Raw genomic sequence first — 20,793 nt, 5'->3', positions numbered from 1 at the left:
TTCTTCATATATTTTGGCAAAATTGTTGCTGGCAAATATTTTTTCCCAGGATAATAGTGTCAAAATTTGACATTAGTTTTGTAAATATAATTAATAGCAATTGTAATAAACATTTTTTTTAAACGAAGATACATGTTTCTTAAATACTTTACAGATCCAAGGTAATATACTAAAACAGAAAATGATTATTTAAAAAAAAAAAAAATATATGCCATAATGTAAGATAAGACCACCATAACCTCGGCACTGAATACCCCACACTTTGAATGAACATAACTATTATGTGTGAACATTATAATACTCTGTCATTTGGGATGACGGTTAACATAGGGGACCCCGGTCCGTCCCAGCAGTGAAATTGGCTATGTGACCAGTAGGGAGAGACAGTGAGATGGGCGGTTTATAGACTAGTGGCTGGGGCTTCTTTTTGTGTTTGTGTTGGAGTGGATGGGAGGGAGCAGCAGCCTCAGTACCAGGCACTGCTCTCCCTCAGTACTGACTGGAAAGATAGAGGAGGAGGCTGCTACATGCTGCCGCCGCCGCCACCGCTTCTGCTCCTGCCTTTGTCGTAGACGGACCCTTTTTTTCACCGCGGCCACACTTGTGCCAGACGGATATTCTTTTTTATTTTTCCTTCTTTCGTTTTTTTGTTTTTTTACACGGATTTCCGAAGGGGGAAATAAAGCAGTCGTGGGCGTACAAATGTACTCACTACACGAGGGCAGCGGTCTGTTTCTGCTGGCGGTCTTGGCAGGACTGCAGGTAATGTAATTTCAGAGCCGCTTCGAGCGGAGTTACACCGGACAGTTTTCGGTGCTTGTTGTTCGCTGGCGATGCTATTTGTTGAGTTATGAGCCCCGTCGAGCTGCTAGTCGCCCAGCAGGCACTTTACATGGCGTGCAGTTTTGAAACAGTGCTATAAATGTAGCAAAAAATTCACGATAAAGTAGCTTTCGCACGTGCTGCCTAACGGTAATTCTTCATTGTATGCGCGCGACATGGGCTAACGTGTTATTTAAAAATGTTGCGCACATTTACATTAATCAATTCAGCTAAAAGAGTTCAAATTTGCAATGACGTAGCCTAATTAAGAGTTCATATGGCTGGATCTTTTATTGTCTGCAAGTTGGGCGATACAGGGCCACATTAACCTAGTTCTCACTTGGTTATATTTAGTTTAGGTTTAATATTTATGTAGATTGCTGCAGCGTGTCCCTGTCCCCGGGCGAGTTAATTGCTTCTCTGGTAAAAGCCGTTATGAGCAACAATGAAAAGTAGCCTACTGTAAAATATTGTGGCACAGCCGAACTACATGCCACAGTGATGGGATAGTGATTGTTATTCAACCCCGAGGAAGGAGCCTTAAGGTATTATGGGTTGTTTTTTGGGGAAATATTTTTTTTTTTACTGTGTGGCTACTTTGTTAAAACTGTGTCCCATGAGCAACAGAAAAATAACATGCATGCAGTTGGATGGTGCCGTTTTGGCAGCAGAAATAGTTGATTTAAAGGATTGATATATATTTTATAGTATATCGTGCTAGAATTCCAGCTCTGCTCCCCCCTCCCCTCTCTGCAAGCGTTTTCCATTTAAATTCCTCTGATTAAAAATGGCAAGTGGCACGGATACCCACAATGCTCTTTTTCAGCAGGACTCCTCTCGTTTTACATTCTTTTGAGAGTGCATGCAAAGAAACAGGGCCAGGCCTCAGTTCCTAGGAGCTGAATCAATGCTGAGGTTTTGTGATGGAGTATATTTGAGACATGCCTGGACATCAGTTGATGATCAGGTGATTTCTTACTGTTAGTGATTTCTTTCTTCTGTGCAAAAGGTATGCAGAGATGCCAGCCCCAGTGATTTAGACTTTTTTATGCTTTGCAACATCCTCATTATTTCCTGAATCTTTAGTGTTGACACCCTAAACAGAGTTTTCCATTTCAAAACCAGGCAAAAAAACCCCTCCACAATATTGATCACAGTGATCGCCTTGCAGTGTTTTTTTTAGACATCAGCCGTTGTTATTTCTTGTTTGTTCAGACATTTACACATAAATGTTTATCCACACAGCAGTGGGTTGTTAGCAGTTTCTTTTTATTGCTTTGTTCCTGTCCTTCAAAGTGAAGTGTTTGTCCAGAGTAGTGTGTTGATCAGAGGGGTCGAGTGAGAGAGTTGGTCATAATCTACCCTGTGCCTGGGCCCCTCCAGGGGTACAAATGGAGCTTGTTCTTGCCTAGCCATGCTTTTTGGCTAATGCTTAACCCTTTTGGCCTCATTATCCTAATTGCAGTCCCTGCTATAAAAACAACAGATGCTTTTGTACAACTGTGGGGACTTAAGAACGTGACCAAGAGGTTTTAAAGGCAACAGAGTGCATTTTTGAAGGTTGATTTATGACTCATTGTTGCCCCCTCTTCCCCCCCATCATTACAGATTGCAGCAGAGGGCAGGGGCACCCCACCATGCAGACCAGGCTTCTCTGAAGATGTATACAAGGTTGTGGTGCCAGATATCACAGAGAAAGGACATCCTCTTTTCAACGGTGAGTGGTGAAATATTCCTACTGCTGTTCCGTGCTGGATGCTTGTTATGCCTATGCTTGTTTGAGTGTGAGTGTATGCGTGCTTGCCTCCATGTGTTACATTTCAGGGAGGATCAGAACAAGCCTGACATATTTAAACAATTATCTTCGGTGTAGTTGTGTGTTGTACTGCAAATCGTGCCTTGTAAACCAGCTCAAATGTGGTTCAACTTAACTATATAGCTCCTGTTAATGCTTGCTTACATGCTGTTTTTTCTTCTTCTTACAAAGCACAGAAACATGAACAGATTTTTACTTAAATGCTAGATTGCACATTCTGCTTAAACAATTTTTGTTTCTGCAATTTGCATTGTGTTGAGACAAATATTAACTTTTGGCTTTGTCATTAAAAGTATGTAAACTTTGTTTATTGCACTGGGGACTTGTTGCAGTGACTAAAAAGTCAATTAAACACAGATTTGAATACTTGCACAGCTTTAATCATGCAAATAACCTAGCTATTAAACATTCTATGCCTTGCGCTGGTGCGTTGAATTATTCCCATTACCATATGCCATTATTCTTTATTTGTCTAGTTCTAATCTAACATCACTTTTGTACAGATTTAAACCATATGTGGGAAGTATTTCTGCCTGTTATTTTAAACATGTTTAATGCCAAAAGGTTCCTGTGAGAATCATATGGTAGTGTTACACTGCTAAGCCCACTCAGTGGCAGTAATAACAGCAATTTAAGTATCTTTCAAAACGTTTGTTACAGAAACAGTCTTTCTGTGGAAACCCAGATGTAGTAGGTTTATATTTTATATAACCTGGTGCAAACAAGAAAGTGAAAAATAATGATTTTTTTTTGCCGTAGCCCATTACATTGCAGCAAGCATGACCAATACCACCTCTTTAGAGTTTAATATTAGCAAAATGAGGATGCAGCTACCATGAAGGAGTGTGCAGGTCTACAGACGGTAATAAAAACTGGAATATATCACCAGCGTGCTATTAGAGAGGTTAGAGCCTTGAGGTCATTTGGACTAGAAAACATTCTCACTCGTGTTGGATTTCACAGTGTGTGCCTAAAACTTACACGCTGCCGTTGGTGAGAGTCAGCTAGGTGGAGGGGGAGGTAGCAATGACGAGAGAAGAAAGGAGAGAGGGAAGAGAGTGTTTAGATGGGTGGGTACAGCTTTCACTGGGCTTTACCTTGTGTACAAGTTTCCGTTTGATCCTGCAGGTGATGGATTTCCCTCTGTTGGCTTGTGGATGAGCCGTGACCGGGGGTAATCAGGTTGCCTTTTGTTTGCCCCCCCCCCCCCCTCTTCCACACTACCCTCTCTTCTCTTTTCTCTACCTTCCCCTCCCCCAGCGAATTGTTGCTCTGTGGAGATTTCCTTGACAGAGGGGCACTCCTGTGTCATTGTAATGCAGCAGGGCTCAGCAGCGTGGGATGATGTTAATGAAACTGCATTCTCTAATGAAAAGCTCCTGTGGCATGTTTTGAAAGACAAAGCCCCCACAGTGTGGAGACTATGCCTAAAGTTTTTCAACTTTGCTTTCACCATGCTGTTTTGGGATATTGTTGTTGGCCAGGAGCTGAGTTTTTTTTTATATTGATGCTTCTATAGCCGCATGTAGTGGGCTAATGCTTAAAGTTCCCTTGCATTTCATTAACTTTAGTTGTGCCCTGAAAGACCTTAGATAATGAATAGAAAGGCATTGAGTGAATCTAGTTGGAGTCATTTCATTAACCATACCTGCAAGTCTGAATAGTTTGTCTAGAACACAAAGGCTTTGTCATGTTATAAATAACCCAGTCAGCCAATTCCAGTATGTATAAACTCCTCATTATGCTATTGGTTGGTAGTTTTGCCTTGTTGAAATAGGACCTGCTTGTATATCTGCGTAATACTATCTGTGCATTGTGTAAGGGGTCAGTAATATGAGTCTTTTGCTTGTATTGTATTGCTTTTGACCCCGGTATATGCATGACATGCAAGGGGGGTGAACTGTTGGATATCTTGTCCAATGTAATTGCAGTCTCTCCTTTTGTTATTGATTAAGACAATACACATCCTGCGGTCTCTAAAATGGGGAAATGGGGGGCAGTTAACATGTAAACAGCTGACATTGTATGTGCTAAATGAAAGACATCCTGTGGATTTGATGATGGCAATTGTGGCCAACCAGTTAGCATAGCTATTTTATTGTAAGATTTAATCACATTCCTTGGGGGCGTAAACTAGATTTTAACTGTTAGTTGGCCAAGTTTTGCCCCATTGGTTTTCAGTAGATTTGTTAAAATGCATTTCTTCCAAAGTTGCTTGGCAGAGCAGCACAGAGAAAAGCCAGGAAGGACAATTATTCTTCTATGAGAACTTCTCTCCAATGATCCATTAAAGGGAGGTTACGCTCATTGTTTGCAGATGCAAAACCACATCAGGATTAGGGGGTTACCCACTGTCTACCCTCTGGGGCCCACATGACCTTGCTTTTTGGGTTGGAATATTTGCTCTGGCCAGTTCTGAGTAGAAAGAAACGACCAAACACAGTTATTTATTATCAGACCATCATACAGATTAAAGCAGCTCAAGTCTTTAAACATTTGCGCAGTGTTTCCTCTTATCTTGTTTAGTCGCTTGATGAAGTGACTTGTTTTTCCTAAATTGCATTTAATTTCAGGTAGTCTGCAGCTGCGGGTGGTTTGCCTCTGGGTGTCTAATGGAATTCTGGTGGCTTTGGAGAGCTGACACACATTGCAGTTTTTTTTCTTTCTCCAGATGAGGCCTTTATAGCGGGGTTGCAAAGTGAGTCAGTCGGAGCATTATTCAGCAGAGGTTTCCCTCCCTAAAAACTGGGTTAATGAAAAGCCCAAAAGCCTAATTGGGCTTAATACACTCTCTTATGCTGCTGTTCTGCCATCCCTACCCCCAACCATGTATCCTGCTTTCATTTTTCTTTCCTCCACCCCACAGCCCTGTGTTTTGCTCCTTTTTCTTGACAATTATGCGAGCTCTTGTGATGAAAGAGAAGTATGTCTATGGTCGGCTTTAGCCTTTTGTTCAAGTGCTTTAAATGTGAGCGTGTCAAGAGGGTCCAGGGAGCCGGCTCTACAGATGAGTAGGGGGGAGGGATTTACAGTTGACCAGTTTAATAACGTGATTGTAACAATTAGTGTCAACGTCAGCGATGAGAACATGAACTGGAAGGCGCAGTCTGGAAATATATATCTCTGAATTCTCAGTTAATCTATTATTACGTATAATTACCTCTTTGCTGTGTTTGTTCAAGGCAAGCCTTTTAAACAAACCAAATTTCACCCTTTTGACAAGAAAAACACAGTATTCATGATATCTCGACTCTTGAATTTTGCACTGACTGAACCCATTTTTATGTTGTTCTGGTTCTCTGCGCTCTGTTAACATTCTGACGGCCCTGGGTACAGCTGGGGCCACTCAGATGTGTTTAAGGGGCCCCAGTGTTTGGTGAGACGTGACCCTGCTCGACCCTCTCCTGTAAACTGGGCCAAGTGCTCAGCAACATACTCAGGACTTTTTCCTGCTCTCAGATTTGGGATGAAGCTTGTGGGGGTTTCTTGGTGAGATGTAGATTAATGGTAGACCAGCTGAAGAGGTCTTGACCCATCTCCAGGGAGGCAACCCTACCTCATGTTGTTGTGACCTATGTTGCCAATCGCTCATTACTTGGAAAAACAGACAAAGGCAAATTTTTAAAAACCACAGGTTTTTAGGCAGTCTGCATAATGTCGCTGTTATGACCCTCGTGGTATGAGCCAAAGATTATACGGTACTGTTGCTGGAACATTGCAGAATCTCAATTTTATATATATCCTTTTTTATTGAAATATACAGTATAGGTTGATAACTTTGAGGAATCCCCTGGAATAGAGAATATCAAATATCTGTTGAAGCCCAGTGTCAGAAAAAGATTTTTTCATATTGAGATCTTTGTGTTTGAGGTGTATGAGGTCTGTGCTAATGCTGAATAAATAATTCAATAGTCAAACATGACTTTCTTAATATTTAAATCCCTGTTCAAGATGAGATTCATGAGCACAGAGGAGTCATCATACAGCAGATGAGAAAAATGAAGAGCAGCACTCTGTGAAGCTCTTCCTGTTTTTTAACTCTGTCGCGGCTGCTGCATGTTTCACATATTCTCTTTGTCATTGTGGGGAATCCAGAGCAACCAATTGACCATCCTTCTCTTTTGGTGGGGTTCAAACTCCAGCTCTACTTAGATTGTATTAGCTAAGACAGCAGTTCCGGTATAAGTTTGTTGGTAAGAGCAGTCCATTGCCCCCATCCCCCCTCTGTTATTTTCTGGAAGTGGATCAATAAATCCAGGGTCTTTGTTTGCAGTGATCAATATGTTGTAATGAAGGCTGTGCTCCAATTCCCAGCTAAAGCATCACTGGCGGGTTGGAGTTAAATTTGTTTTATACTTTATTGTTATCAGCCTGCATAAATTTATTTTCATCTCCCATCACTGTTTCTTTTTTTTCTCTGGGAGCGCCATGGCCTAGATAACCACCACATATTGTGACGACAGATTGAATTTTGGTGGTGCATGGTTTTGGGAAGTAACCTTTGATGCAGTTTGCCTCCAGTGTAACAAGGAGGCAGGGTTGGTCGAGTGCTAGTGTTAAGGCCATCACAGCCATTTGTCAGAGGATCGCAGCTCTGTTGCAGTCCTAAGGCCATATCATAAAAATGAAATAATAATGTTAGCGTATTAAAACAAGTGCACTCATCTGTGGCTAATTTGTGGGTGTGCTTTCTGAGGCCTGCTGGGTGGAATGACAGAATAAGACATATTTTATTTATGTCTGACCTTTTTAGGCTCTAAGTTCTTAACTAAACCAAATGGTAGTCTGAAAATAATCCCTCCATATTTGGAGGCAGACAGGTACTTGAGCAATGCCTAAATGGAGATAAAGTAGGACTGACATTATCCTGATGGCTTCTCATCACCTCTTTCATATCACTCTTATCAGCTACAGGCCCTGCCCTCTGCTATTGGCACCCAGCAGTGTGTGGCTCTGACATTGGGCAGCAGTTAAGGTGTCCCTCTCTTGTGCCTGTGTGAATGTGTGGGGGGTTGTCCTTGGCATATAATTAGCTTGTTTAACCCAGACAGCTCTTGGTGGTGGTGTTGAAGTGTATGGGCAGCTCCTGCTAAAGGAGACCCCTGTAACTAGCTCTTGGTAAAGGTTAATTGACATATACTGCCTCTATCAACAGAAAATTTGACGGGAAAGCACCAGCCACACGGTGCTATATAATCTGACTGGGACTAGTTAAATGTAGATTGTCATTTGTTCATGACAAGGTTGCGTGTAACTAGCTTTGCCAAATCAAAATGTCATTGCCGATCATAATCCACAGGGACCGAATACAGATCTGAAAAGCAGGCTTTTCACTGTATTGCTCCTTCACACAGTCATTTGAAGGTTAGAGGGCTTTTATAGGTTATTTGGTTCCAGATCACACCTGGGCCCCGTCCAACCGTGATGCTGTATTACTAAGGTTTTAAAAGTGATGTGTGTGCCTCCATCTAAAAGACTGTCAAAAGAGAAAAGATTTATTTATTCTTCTAAAACAATCCTTTTCTGTTTGCAGTTGGTCGTGACATGAGAGGGAGCTGGAATCATTCATACTGATTAGGGTTTAGTTAAGGTGGCACTCTGGTTCTGATGTATTTTATTTAATGTGAAGAACACCCAGGAAGTGCATAAGATGACCCCACTATGTATTGAGGCCGTGTATAAATAGCTGTATTGACCTGACTTTCTGCATATATGCCTCCTTATAACTAGGCTAGTGTAATGCCAGTGCAAGTGTGGAAAAGAAAATGCCAGCTTGCATCTTGAAGACAATACATCAGCACTATGGAGTGAATTGTTTACTTTTCTTGAGACTGATTTGTGGATTTCAGTGCCATTTTTCTTCTGCGGGCCGGCCTTTTTTGGCTGGTAGAGCAAACAGCTCCATATCTCTTTCACAGATCCTGTCTCTACAAAGAAAGCTCTGTTTGCAGTGTTACCCCAGCTGTTTATTGTGCAATACCCCCGTTCGATTTTGCCCACAGTTTCTCTCTCTGCCCTGCTTGTTTTTCTCATTATGTTAAGCTAGATGAGAGTATAGAGAGCCTTTTTTTTTACATCGCCAGATCTGTGAAGGGAAGCCACTCCCAGTCCCCGCCACTTTCTCTCTCTCGTTAAATCTTTTCTTCTAAAGGCAATACGTTTTGCTTCAGATTTGTTGCTCTTAGACAAGATTGCATTCACTTGCTGCCCAGACGTAAATTCAACAGCATTAAATGACAAGCAGACACAACGTCTTTGTGTGCAGGGTCAAACCAGGAAGCTAATACTCAAATGAATATATTAATGAGCAAACGTAGAAAATAGTAACAGAACTAGCCTTGTGTTAAGCCTTTTTCTGTATGCGAGTGACACACATAGCTTACATTTTCAAACCTCATGCTGTGTTCAAGAGGCTACATGAATTGGCACGCTGTTATTCGTCCGCCAACAAAAGAGAAATTTGAAGCAGGGACACATTAATTGACCCAGATACTGTAACCATGTTCACAAAAGCCAATATCCTGCCTGGGAAGAGACGTCTACCTCCTGCGGGCCACGCCAACTATTGTGTTCCGGCAGAGGCTTTAATTTCAACGCACCAGCGCCTCTCTGGACACTAGCCTCTGATGAGTGGCGAGGTCATATCTCGTGACATTCTCCATGCATCCTGCTTTTATCCGGCCTTCTATCACTTCCACCACTCCCTTCCCTTCTCCCCCATCCCCCCCTGCCACACGTGAGCTTTAAGATGGAGGAGCTCCCTTGGCTCCATACAATGATTGATGTGTCTTAATTGAGTAATACAAGGACAGTACTGCAGCATTTAGTCCTTTATTCCACAACTGAGTTTGTTTCTTGGAGTGACCTTGGTGTGCTCATGGCTCCAGCCATGTGTATAATGTGAGATTGTAGCGGTGTTTGTAATATTTTTGATAGATTGTTGTCGGAGGTTTTGTGGAGCTTGTGCTTTTTAGATCTCAACAATTACTTTTTGTTACACTTACTTGTGCTCTGTGTGTCCGCATCCGTCCAGATACAGGATATAAATAAGGCTGAGTCCCATTCACTATTGATCATATCATTCCAGGGACCTGCAGGGTGAAAGTTATTTCTGTGTTTTTGCTTGTCTTACAAAATAAAACATGATCATTACTCTTATTTCCAGTAAATTCATCTTTTAATTTAATCTTGATTGGATAGGTGATCGGGAACATTGCCTTCCATTTCCTCTCTGTTGGCTCATCAGATAAGCATATGTAACCCGCCATATTACTCGTCTCAAGTGATCTACTGTTAGCAGGCCTTGCTGACACCAGTGCCTGCCATCACTACACGGATATTATGATTGACCTGCAGCAATTTCTAGTCTCCATTTGAGCACACACTATGGCAGTGAACAACATATCGCTCTGCGGCTTGTGTTGTCTGAATTTATATTATCTCCGCCTCTGTCGATATTTACTGAGGCATTAAAGAGTGTGCAGCATGTCGCCACTTTATTTCCTGTAGCACTGCCGGCTCAGCAGGACAGGGGCTTGAGGGGGGGTAGAGTCTTACTGAAGGGTGTACTGTAACCGCTGCTACAAGATGAAGGTCTGCTAATTTCTCTAAACATGTTGAGTCTGTCTGAGTCTGCACAAATGAGCTTGCTAACACAAAGGCATATGGCATAACAGTTTAATTGTGATTTTCATTTGAATTTATTTTTGTTGTAAATGACTTTCTGCCTCAAGTTGCGAGCACAATGAAAATGATTGTGGGGTTAATACAAGGGTTGTATTATCAGTTGCTAGAAGTGGCTGTGTTCATTAACCACATTAATCAAGTTGCACTAAACCAAGGAATTCCTGCACAGCAATACTCCATCACAAAGAATTTTAATTTTCTGACTAGTTTCTTGTTATCTTTGGCTCTGTGCCATTTTATCCCGGACAGGTAAAATCTGTTTGTGTGAGTTTGTGTGAGGTTGTTAGCCAGGAGAACCTGTCCATTAGAGCTGCATGATTAATTGTATTAAATTCAATATTTACATTCATAACTCTGAAATCTCATTTGTACGTGACAATGAATTTGCTGTGTTTGGATTAGCAGGAGATCAGTTGCATTGAGCCAAACACTTCTAATTTCTCCCTAAATTACAAATTGAGATCAGAATGAGTCAGGAAAAAAAAGATAACCAGCTAGTTGGTGGTGAGGCAGAGGAAAGAAATTCATCCAATCCAGTTCTTCTGACGCAGCGTGCTTACAGTATATCAAACGAAGGGTTACATTGTTTTTCATGAAAACTCTTAGAATATAAGATGATGACATGTCAAAAGCACATTGGAAACATATCATAGTTGCGGCATTGGAAGCTAAATTCACAAATTTGTTCAATATGCAGAAGTGATCAAGGCTTGAAAATCTTCCAGAAAATCTTTGCTGCCTGAAGGATCTTATCTCTTGGTGTTTGGAAGAGAAAAAAGTAGTCTCAACAAAACTTTCAAGGCAGTACTTTTTGCAGAGTTGTTGCATTGCATTGCATTATGGTGCACAGGTGTTGCTATTTTCTGGTAACCTTTACCATGCTTTTTAACCCTAATAAATAAAGCACAGGGTTACTACTGGTGAAGGTTTGAATAATCCTTGGATTTTGACTGTGTGTTGGTTTCATTTAATTCATCACACCTCTGTCAAATGTTGCTCATAGCACAATAACATGTAATTTAATGTGATAAAGATGTTAAATAATCAGTATAATGTAAATTATGTTTGTACTGTATACATATGTACTTTACCACGGATATAAGGTGCCAGAAAAGCTTGAAAGTGCAACTTTTAAAAATGCTTGAATTTGATTCTGGAGTTGTAGAAACCCTGAAAGCAAATTAAGTATACCCTTTCCCAATTCCACAGATATTTGAATCAATGTTAATATAAGAAAATAACATTTGTTTTTGTAAACAAAATGCCAAAGCCATGTCTAATGATTTTTCTGTTTTATGTCCTAACACAATGCACACTGTGCACTTAGCAACAGTTACACGGGTTTCCAAATGTTTACCAGCATCCCACCTACCTTCTATCTAATTCCCCTCCCAGTGCAATGCACTCAATCTTATATAGGTCCTGTGTCAACCCTTCAGTCTCACACTAAGTGTTCTAAGCACTGTGACCTTTGTAGAAGATAAGCTTCCTTCGGCTGACTTGAAGAGTTTGGAATAACGGCCTTAACCATTAATTTATGGCATTGCTAACCATATGAGGGCTATGAGCCAAGGTTATTGACCTTTCACGCCTGTCACTAGTGATAGAGGGAGCCAGACCCAGGAGGAAAATGAATTGGGCTTATTAAGGAGCTGGGCTTTGAATCAAACCAAAGGGGGAACTTTATTCTACAGTTTTCCTCTTCATTTAAATCATTACTTTTTATTTCACATGGTTTGACCAATTGTCTTCTGCCAAAGCAGAAATTGAGAGCACATACAGCAGGAGGTACACTGAATCATAATGCTCTCCAGAATATGTCTGGAAGAGATCAGGGTGCAGCGCGTGAAATGCCTGACGGATTAACACTTGGAGCACAAAACACATTACAGCAGCACATCTTCAACTGAGGTCATTATTATCAGATGAAGGATTTTGTGGACTTAGAATAACTAATCAAAGTTTTGTTGCAAAGGCGATTTCGCTTTGCGGTTTTATTTCAGTCGCAAATCTTTTTGTCTTTATGGGTCTTTGCTTGTGATTTACTTGTAGCTGTAGTACAAAGGAGGAAAGCTGAACAGGCAAAAAAAAAGCATTTGAATAAAACAAAGCATGTAAAGAATGTTGTGTGGACTGGGGAGAAACGGAGCCATGGACAGAGAAGATTGAGAGCATGTTATTTCAGCCTTGTCCTCCCTCAGAGCTCCCAGTCTGTAAAACCTGGTGGGAGGCAAGGGAGGCATGCATTTATATTGGATCAACATGCTATGATGTTATTTTTCCAGCTCCACTTCTTGTGTTTATAATCATACCCAGTCCCTTATGGGGTTCAACTAAAACCATTTTTATTGACTCTGGAGAAGCTTATCTCGCCCGATGCATTGTTTGTACATAGGACCACAATCGCATCCCAGTGGAAATAAGCAATAGATAGAAACAAAGAACTTGTACCATAAATGTGTTTTTGTTATTAGAGGACGTCCCCAGTGAGGTCCAACTAAAGGACATTTTTTAATATTGTACATTTGTTCCGTTCATACATATACCTCACATATTTCAAGTGGACTTAGCTATAACCTAATTTAGGGTGAAAGAACATAGACAGAACCACTGATGCTATTTCAGCATCCCTCTGTAGTTTTCATTCGGAGGAGCTTGATGAATTTTTCAAGTGTTTGTTTATCTGCAATGAGATAGCCAGAGGATGAGGTAAAAGGACTAATGCGTGAGCATTTTATGCACTTGAGAATGTTATTTGTAAATGCAATGCGTACTTTTGCGTTCCAAGGACTCATTTGAATGCTGAGGTGGACTACTTATCAAAATGTTCAGTATGTACAAAATGGAAAAATAAAATATTATCTTCGCCTGTGGGTAACGGGGGCTTCGTATGAGTGGGATGGCTATTTTGGATCTGAAAAGCTCCATATCGCAAAAAGCTTATACCTCGAGCTGGGAATGTGGACAAGTGGGTGCCAGCTGATGGGGAAAACATGCACTCAGGGTATGATCACAGTGCCGCCAAATATGGTTGTCACTCTAAAGCTGAAGTTCACACACAGTTCAGTTCCAGAAGAGGATGACCACCAAATACAGATAAAGCAAAGATGCTGCTTGACATTTTCAGCTCAATTTGAGAGTGGGTTTATTTATATTCTTGAAACGTATTGGAAACGAGAAGTCTGCAGCGTCATAATCACAGCTGGCCTTTTTTTCCACCTTCCTCTTTGAGGTGTGAGTTGCTTTTTTCCATGCAAGATGCCAGTTAGTCAGACATAAAGACGAGTACGCAGTGACATCCTCACACTTTAAATCCGGGCGCTGCCGGTTGCTTGCATTGTCAGTAGCATTGTGGCGTGGGACCAAATACTGGACTTGTTTTCCTTGAAGTTACTAAATTTATCAGGAGGAAAAGCACATGAAGTCACTGTTAGTTTATCACACCACGTTGAATAAAATCACACCTTTGGTTGTTTGAGCAATCAAGCCAAGCTGAAAAAACTCTTTAGAGAGCTGCTGGAGGCACCATTTTTTTGGTCTGTACAATTGTTGCTGTGGTTACGGGTGTTAGTCATGGATAAGAACATTAATGCCATTTACCTGTTTATACTCCTCAGGCTTTGATGCGGTTGTAGAATGTAATTTAAAAATCCCTGCAAGTGGTTGATGGAGCTGCCAGAAAACTTTCAGTTTGAACACCCCCCCTTCCATTAGTCACTAGGGTTTCAGTCGATTAAGACATATTTCATCAAAGATTCAGTTTTTTTTTGGAGAATGAGCCATTAGCTGTTAATCATCCCTAGAAACCTTTTAGGTACAATAATATGTAAGAAACATTTTGACAGATTTTTAAGTTAAATCATGTTAAAGATTTACATCTTATTAGTGGACGAAAAACTTCCTCAGCTGAGAAAATTCCCCAAGAAAAGCTTTAGGTGACTTGCCAAGAACATAAACCATCAGGTTGACATGGCATTATTACTTTAGCATTTAGTGTTTGTTTAAAGTGACTCACCCACCCCTAGTTCACACACACACGCACAGCTTGTCTTTTAAAGGCTATCTTATTGGATAAATAGCAGAAAACAACAGTGGTGAAACGGTTTGAATGTCTCCCCTCTGTCCTAGCAAGAATGTGTTGTCTTGGAGAGCTGAGGTCAAAAGACACAAACAAGGCTTTGTTCAGCATTTACCAGGCTTATTCTGTGCACAGCGACTGTAGTGGGCAACACTGGCACACATTGTTCTTTTAGACATCTGTTGAAAGATTGGTTAGCTGATTGACAGAAACTATTTATTCATGAGTTATGATGCTGTATATTAAGTTTATTTCTTTTTGACTGACAAGACAGTCACACATTCTTGTCTTGTGAACTGGAAGAAGCTGAAGTTGTGCATTTTGGGGGTTTTGATGGACATGGGCAGAAAAAAACGCATGACCCACCATATCTACATACTGATGTGTGGATGTCTGTGGCTTTTCAGTAATAGATATTTGATGATCCAAGATGGGAGTACAATAAAATCCACTTTTGTGTTTGAGATTTCAGACTATGGATATATGGCACGCAAGGATGACTTAAGACTTAAATATGAACAGTTATTCACAGTGCTGAATCCACGAGCTTTCACGAAAGTACAACAGCATAAATAACAAGGCCCTTAAAATCATCCCTTTTTAAGACTATTTGTCGACATTTCTGCCCCCCTTACAAGTATAATCATCACAATCTCACTGGAAAACAGTGTGGCTGCTGTTGCTTTTATAGGTAGACAACCTAACAACCAGAGCCCTTTCACACTGAGCACCTTATGAACAAGGCTGTTGCAGGCATTAAAGGGTGTGTGAGTGTTTGTGGCACGAGGTGTTGGGCCCTGCTGACAGCTGGAACAGCATCCTATGAAACTTGGCCACAGACAATGCGGTGTCTAGCCTCTGATCCCAGGCCTTCGTTTATTGGTCCATCTGCAGGGTGCTTGGAAAATGCAATTGCGCTAGCATTGATTTGTGTCCATTTGAAATAAGGCCGTCCAGATACTGGGCACATGCAAAAGTGGTAGTTTTTTTTTCCATTTCACCCCTTTTCTCTCTCCATTTCCTTCCCTATCTCTCTCTCCCCTCCACTTTCTTGCAAATCCATTGTCAGTGTGCCACACAGGAGAAGACGATGGTTCCTTAGCTGCTTATCGTGCCTTCCACCAGACCACCAAGGGGTCTAAGCATGTGTACACAGGCAGCTGTGCACCACTGTTAAACTGTATTCTGTGCGGGATAAGTGGGGATTGGCATGTACTCTGCCCGTCAGAGCGGGTTTCATCTGCTCAGAAATGCGACAGCTGGGCAGAGCTTTTTCACTCCTCCCATATGAGTAAGACGGACAGAAATGATACATAGAGAGACAGAATGAGAGGAGGGACATGGAGTCGGGCTGCCACAGCTTCCTGACTGTGGCTTGGGGCAAAGCAAATGTTGGCACATGTGTTATGAGTTAGCACTGACATAACTGTTTTTAAGAGTGGCCTAACACATTAAAGATGTGCGGCTGGCTCCTCTGCTTTCTTTCTTTACTCTATATGCTGTAAACACTGAGCAGTAATGGGAGGAAGGGCATAAGAAGAGTAATTTATGTGTGGAGGAGAAGCCTGAGATGAGCCCTCCCTCCGGGATTAATGGGAGTCTCTGTCTCTGTTCACAGGAAATATGAAAGGCCCTTTGTTGGTAAAGGGCTTGCTGCTGCCAGCAAATAACTACCCCCGTCATATCGAAAGTCCCCCAACCTCTAAATTCATTGCCTCCTCTGCTGCTCATCCTTCACCCCTTTTTTTTTCCTATAAGCCTATGTGTTTTCTGTCAAAGTCGCTCATTTATGATTCTATGCTGTGCCTGCTGTACAGAAGCCCAGGAGACACAAGCTCGCATTGTTAGTATTCACTGTCACTTCTAGAGTTCCGGCCATTGGGTGAGCAGAAGGAAGAGTGGGAGAAATGGTACCGTACAGGTGGTGATTCATACTTTCACCATGTTCAGTCTTTTACCTCTCCTGTTTTCTGTCTGATGTGTTTAATTCCCGGAATCACTATCATATCGGGCAGGAAATGACTAGTTTGCAGTGGTTAATGTGTGACCGGTGGGCTGTGCTGGTGCTAATGGTTTATTTTTAGTGTCGGTGCCGGTGTGCGCTGGTCTGTGGGGTGGCTAAGCATACCTCCTTAGGCTACGCTAAATAAAGAATGGCCTATCAGTGAGGGGAAATGACTGTTTGGCACTACACTGGCAGTGTGTTTTTCATCAGGTCACACATTGGTCTCCTCACACCTGCGGCTCAGGACAGGAGGGTGAGAGGCTGTTGGCAGGTGTTAATTGCTAAAAAAGACTGTAGAAATCAAGTCATGATATTGTATATGGTATTTGTAGTGTCTTCTGGCTGTCTCTTGAGCTAATATCTCACACTGCGAAGAATAATTTATGAACAGAAGTTTTATGTTTGCATCACATAGAGCCTGACTGATATGGGATTTTAGAGACAGATACTAGAGGGGAAAAATACACAAACCGATTACCAAATGTAACGCTGGACTGAAATGAGACCTTTTCTATGTGCATTGTGCAGCGGTATGACTATGCTAAAGTACTCAGAAGGCTACTTTCTTAAACATATAACTTTATTAAAGAATACTTAACATTATGTTTAGGGTTATACATTACACATATAACGTATTTAATTGTCAACCAATTCAATAAATGAAAACTGAGAAAAAAAGTATAAACAAAATAAATAAATAGCTAAATAAACACCAGTACTGTATTATCAGTATCAGTCAATTGCTGACCATTTAAATAAAGAAGTAATAAATAGCTAGCACTATTTCTAAATCCCCTCAAGTATTGTTTACTGCATCATATGTTGTAAAAAAGTTTTCATAGTGTTATATATTGCACAACACAGACACATTTACAGATCAATATTGATTTGTCTGTGATAAGCCAATATAAACAGATAATATTGCAATTATTTGAGCTGCAACATCAAAAGAGAAATGGGAGGAATAAACTATTTCAAAATCGATTGTCCTGTTTTTGGTCTGCCTTGCATTTGGATTTCCTTTTTACTCAAGCACTTTAAAAAAGCACACAGTGGAATGTTTGTACAAAAATCCTCTTTTCAGAGGCTCTGAGCTTACCAATGCTCTGAAAAGAGTTGTATTCTTTTCTTTCACATGTCCAGCTTTTCATTTCTGCACAGGGGGGCTTTAAATTTTTTTCATTTACTCCTACATTGCTGGGAAGAAAAACTGTTTACTGCAACATCTTTGTCACATCTGAATAAATTTCAATGGACCAATGTATGAACTGTTGAATTTGTATTTATTTTTTTCAAAACACCAGCTCTTCCCTAAAAATATTTTCTAGCCTTAGATTAAAAAGAATTGTTACAGTTGTTTTGAGCTGTCCGTGATAGTTTCAGCTGTGCTTGCCTTCCTGTCTCAGGAGTTCCACGGTGAAAGCAGAGAATCTATTCGCTCCATATTGACTTCCCCAGGCTGTCTCCAATGGATTTGACATGGATAACGCGGTTGTGTTTGTAACGAAAGGGGGGAGGGGACTTAATAAAAGCAGGAGAACCCCTAACGGAAAAAAGAGGGTGGAAGAGTGAAATGAAGAAGAGGGGAACTTAAATAAAGAGGGCTAAACTTGGCAAAAGCCATGGGTTGTCAGGGGCAACTAAAGAGGCTCAGCCTCCCTTTCCCCTCCCTTCAGATGTAGGCATATAGTAGGAGTGAATATGAGCCTGACATTGAAAGGGTGAAACTAAATACACACATTGGATGTCTGCCTTATAAATGATTTATAATTAAGTTTTCCTGGGCTCTGCTTGGAGTGTAGATGGAGTCGGGCTTTAATGAGCTTCATAGTTTCATGTTATTCTATGCTTTAATTGTAATACTGAGGACGCCATTCATTTGTTTAATTTACTAGACTGGGAGCCGATGGCTGGGCAGGCATGGTAGGGGGGAGTTTAATGGCCATCCTCTGGAAAGGATAAGGCTTATTAGGCCTGATGGGCCTCCTGTCTCATATAACCTAATGTGACCATGATAGACAGAGGATTCTGGGTTTGGATACATTGGAACTATAAATCGAAGCATATTCCCAGGCCCTGGATTTAGTAATTGACCATTAAGGGCCATATTTGTTGATGGAGGGGCCAGAAGTCCCAGATGCGACCGAGGGTCCAACAAGGGCTTTGAGGTAGCATGCAGTTAAAAGAGAGGAGGAGCACGGGCTGGACATTGCCCCTCATTAAAGTGACCTGCTCTCTGCTAGGAGAGCCATAAAAAACCCTTTAATGTTCTTACCAGAGAAGCTTCACAATTTGCTCACAATTCCACAGCTGTAAAAAAAGGAATTGAATTCCATATGAATTCTCTGCTGTCATAGCTCATGGCACCAGCTGTCTGTCCGTGTTAAAATCTAACCCTTGGGCGCCACTCCCTCTCAGTTTGGTGTGTTCCATATGTTACATTAATCTTAAAAGCTCGGCTCCCACTGGTCTACTTGAGCAGAAGACCTTAGCCTGATTGAGTGGGACATATGCAAGGACAACATCAAACATTTCAGTATTTGGTATAAGATCCCGTGACCCTGGTGATGTTATCATGATTGATTTACGATGCAAATTGGCTTTCTCGTGTTACCACCCGCCTCATTTCTCATACTTATCCCCGCTTACTTAGTAAATATACTTCTACGTGTACTCGGTTCCATGGGACTGGCTGTCATGAAATGGTAATTTAATTTAATCTAGGCACTCTGTTAGGGATACTGTGTCACTTTCATACTGTACATGCATGGCAGCACCCATCCTCCTCTGAACACCCTATCTCTTGTTTGTGTTTGGGCTGTGAACTCCCATGCACAGCTGCCACCGGGGCACGTCTGGGGGTTTCTGTAATGCCGATGACCTCCTAATGTGGATTCCAGTGAGGCAGAAAGGCAAATGTTTGTGCTTCCAGGTCTTCCTGGTATCCCAGGGTCGCTACAGCTGTCATGTTATCCCCTTCCCAACCAGACCTTCCAGCTCAGGATGCAACACAATATCTGCTAGCGCCCCTGCTGCAGACACTTTAAGATATCTGCTGTTATTTTGACAGAAGCCTGCATACTTAATCATTAGGCTTCCGGGCACAATAGCCGTCTCTGAGGCTCAAGTCCCAACCGGAAAAACAACAACTGTAGTTTACAAGATGGAATCTGATTTAATGCACTCATAATGTCATGTCCGCCTATTAATACTGAATGAACTTTACATGAACTACATGTTTTTAGATGTATGCTCTGAATGTTATTCTGGGTAAGAGGTAGTAAACTCTGCTAAGCTATGCTTGGTTAGTGTACAAAAATCCTCCCTCCCACCAGGTCTTTAATTTCATTGTTTTCTTTTCAGTGGAATGTTATGGCCTTGTTTGTATGCTGGTCATAATGAGTGCCAATGGAAATCTTATTTACACTACATGGTTTTAGGAGTGTTGGCCAGCACAGTGGAAAGTGTCCCCTCTTTGCTAGTCTGCAGGGACCACACTGAGCTCTGTTTCTGACGGATGGGTCTTTTAATGTGACAACTGAAAGAAGCCCCACAGTTTCTGCCATGGACCAGGATACAATAAAACAGCTACTAGCAGAGCTCTGCATCTACCCCCTCTTCCTTTTCTTTGTTTCACAAGTTTTTTTTCTGCCTTATATTGTTTCCTCTCCTCCACAGCTCTCCTTACTCTCGGTTGAAAACTGATATGCAATAGACCGCTTCAGGTTACAGTGCAGGCTGCAAGATTCTTTTCAAATGGTAAACTCGGTGAATAACGGGATGCAGTAGAGGTGCGGGTAGAGGGATGGAGGAACGAAGCACCAAGGGAGGAGCCGCTCTCCCCTTTGCCGCCAGGCTAAAAGCATTCAGCTCCTGCCCATTGTGAGTCGTCACTCAAAGGGATTTGTGATGGGGCTGATCTTTGACCCCTCTACACCCACATTATGTAAATGAATATACAAAAGAGAGGGATGATACAATTATTTTCCTGCACACACGCAATTTATTTTGAGTATGTGTGCAGTGATTTAGTGAATTTGCACACAGTGAAGTGATTTAAGCCCATTTGGCATTTGCTTTATGGATAATAACGTCGTTGTTAACGTGCAACATTTCAGGTGGTGTGCCTATACAGCCGCTGTAACGCTCCCTCCTGTATGTGTGTTTGTGTTTACTGCTTAACAATCAGTGTCCTGAAGCATCTAAACAGCATGGAGAGAACGATAGGAAGATGGACCTGTTGTCATGTAATAGAGCATAGAGCTTCCGCCATATGTTGTTATAGCAGTGGTTGTGGAGGTAACCAGATCCACACTGTCAGCCATGCAGCCCCCCCACCCCCCACCCAAATACTGTTATTGTCCCTGTGCACAAAGGATGGGGGGA

The 20,793-nt window shown here is 41.6% G+C and overlaps 1 protein-coding gene across 1 annotated transcript in view; it reads left to right on the top strand.

Moving 5' to 3' along the window:
• The first annotated feature begins 436 nt into the window (after positions 1-436).
• Positions 437-20,793, top strand: part of LOC131980004 (cadherin-2-like) — a 61,506-nt gene continuing 41,149 nt past the window's right edge. Inside the window, exons 1-2 of the mRNA XM_059344126.1 lie at positions 437-762; positions 2,431-2,539. Coding sequence (XP_059200109.1) covers positions 448-762; positions 2,431-2,539 — 424 coding nt within the window. The 5' untranslated portion in view covers positions 437-447. The remainder of the gene's footprint in view (positions 763-2,430; positions 2,540-20,793) is intronic.

The sequence above is a fragment of the Centropristis striata genome, chromosome 11 (assembly GCF_030273125.1).
Source record: "Centropristis striata isolate RG_2023a ecotype Rhode Island chromosome 11, C.striata_1.0, whole genome shotgun sequence".
NCBI classification, from domain to species: Eukaryota; Metazoa; Chordata; class Actinopteri; order Perciformes; family Serranidae; genus Centropristis; species Centropristis striata.
Note: the sequence above shows the minus strand (reverse complement) of the source record. Positions and strands in the feature narration are given on the sequence as shown.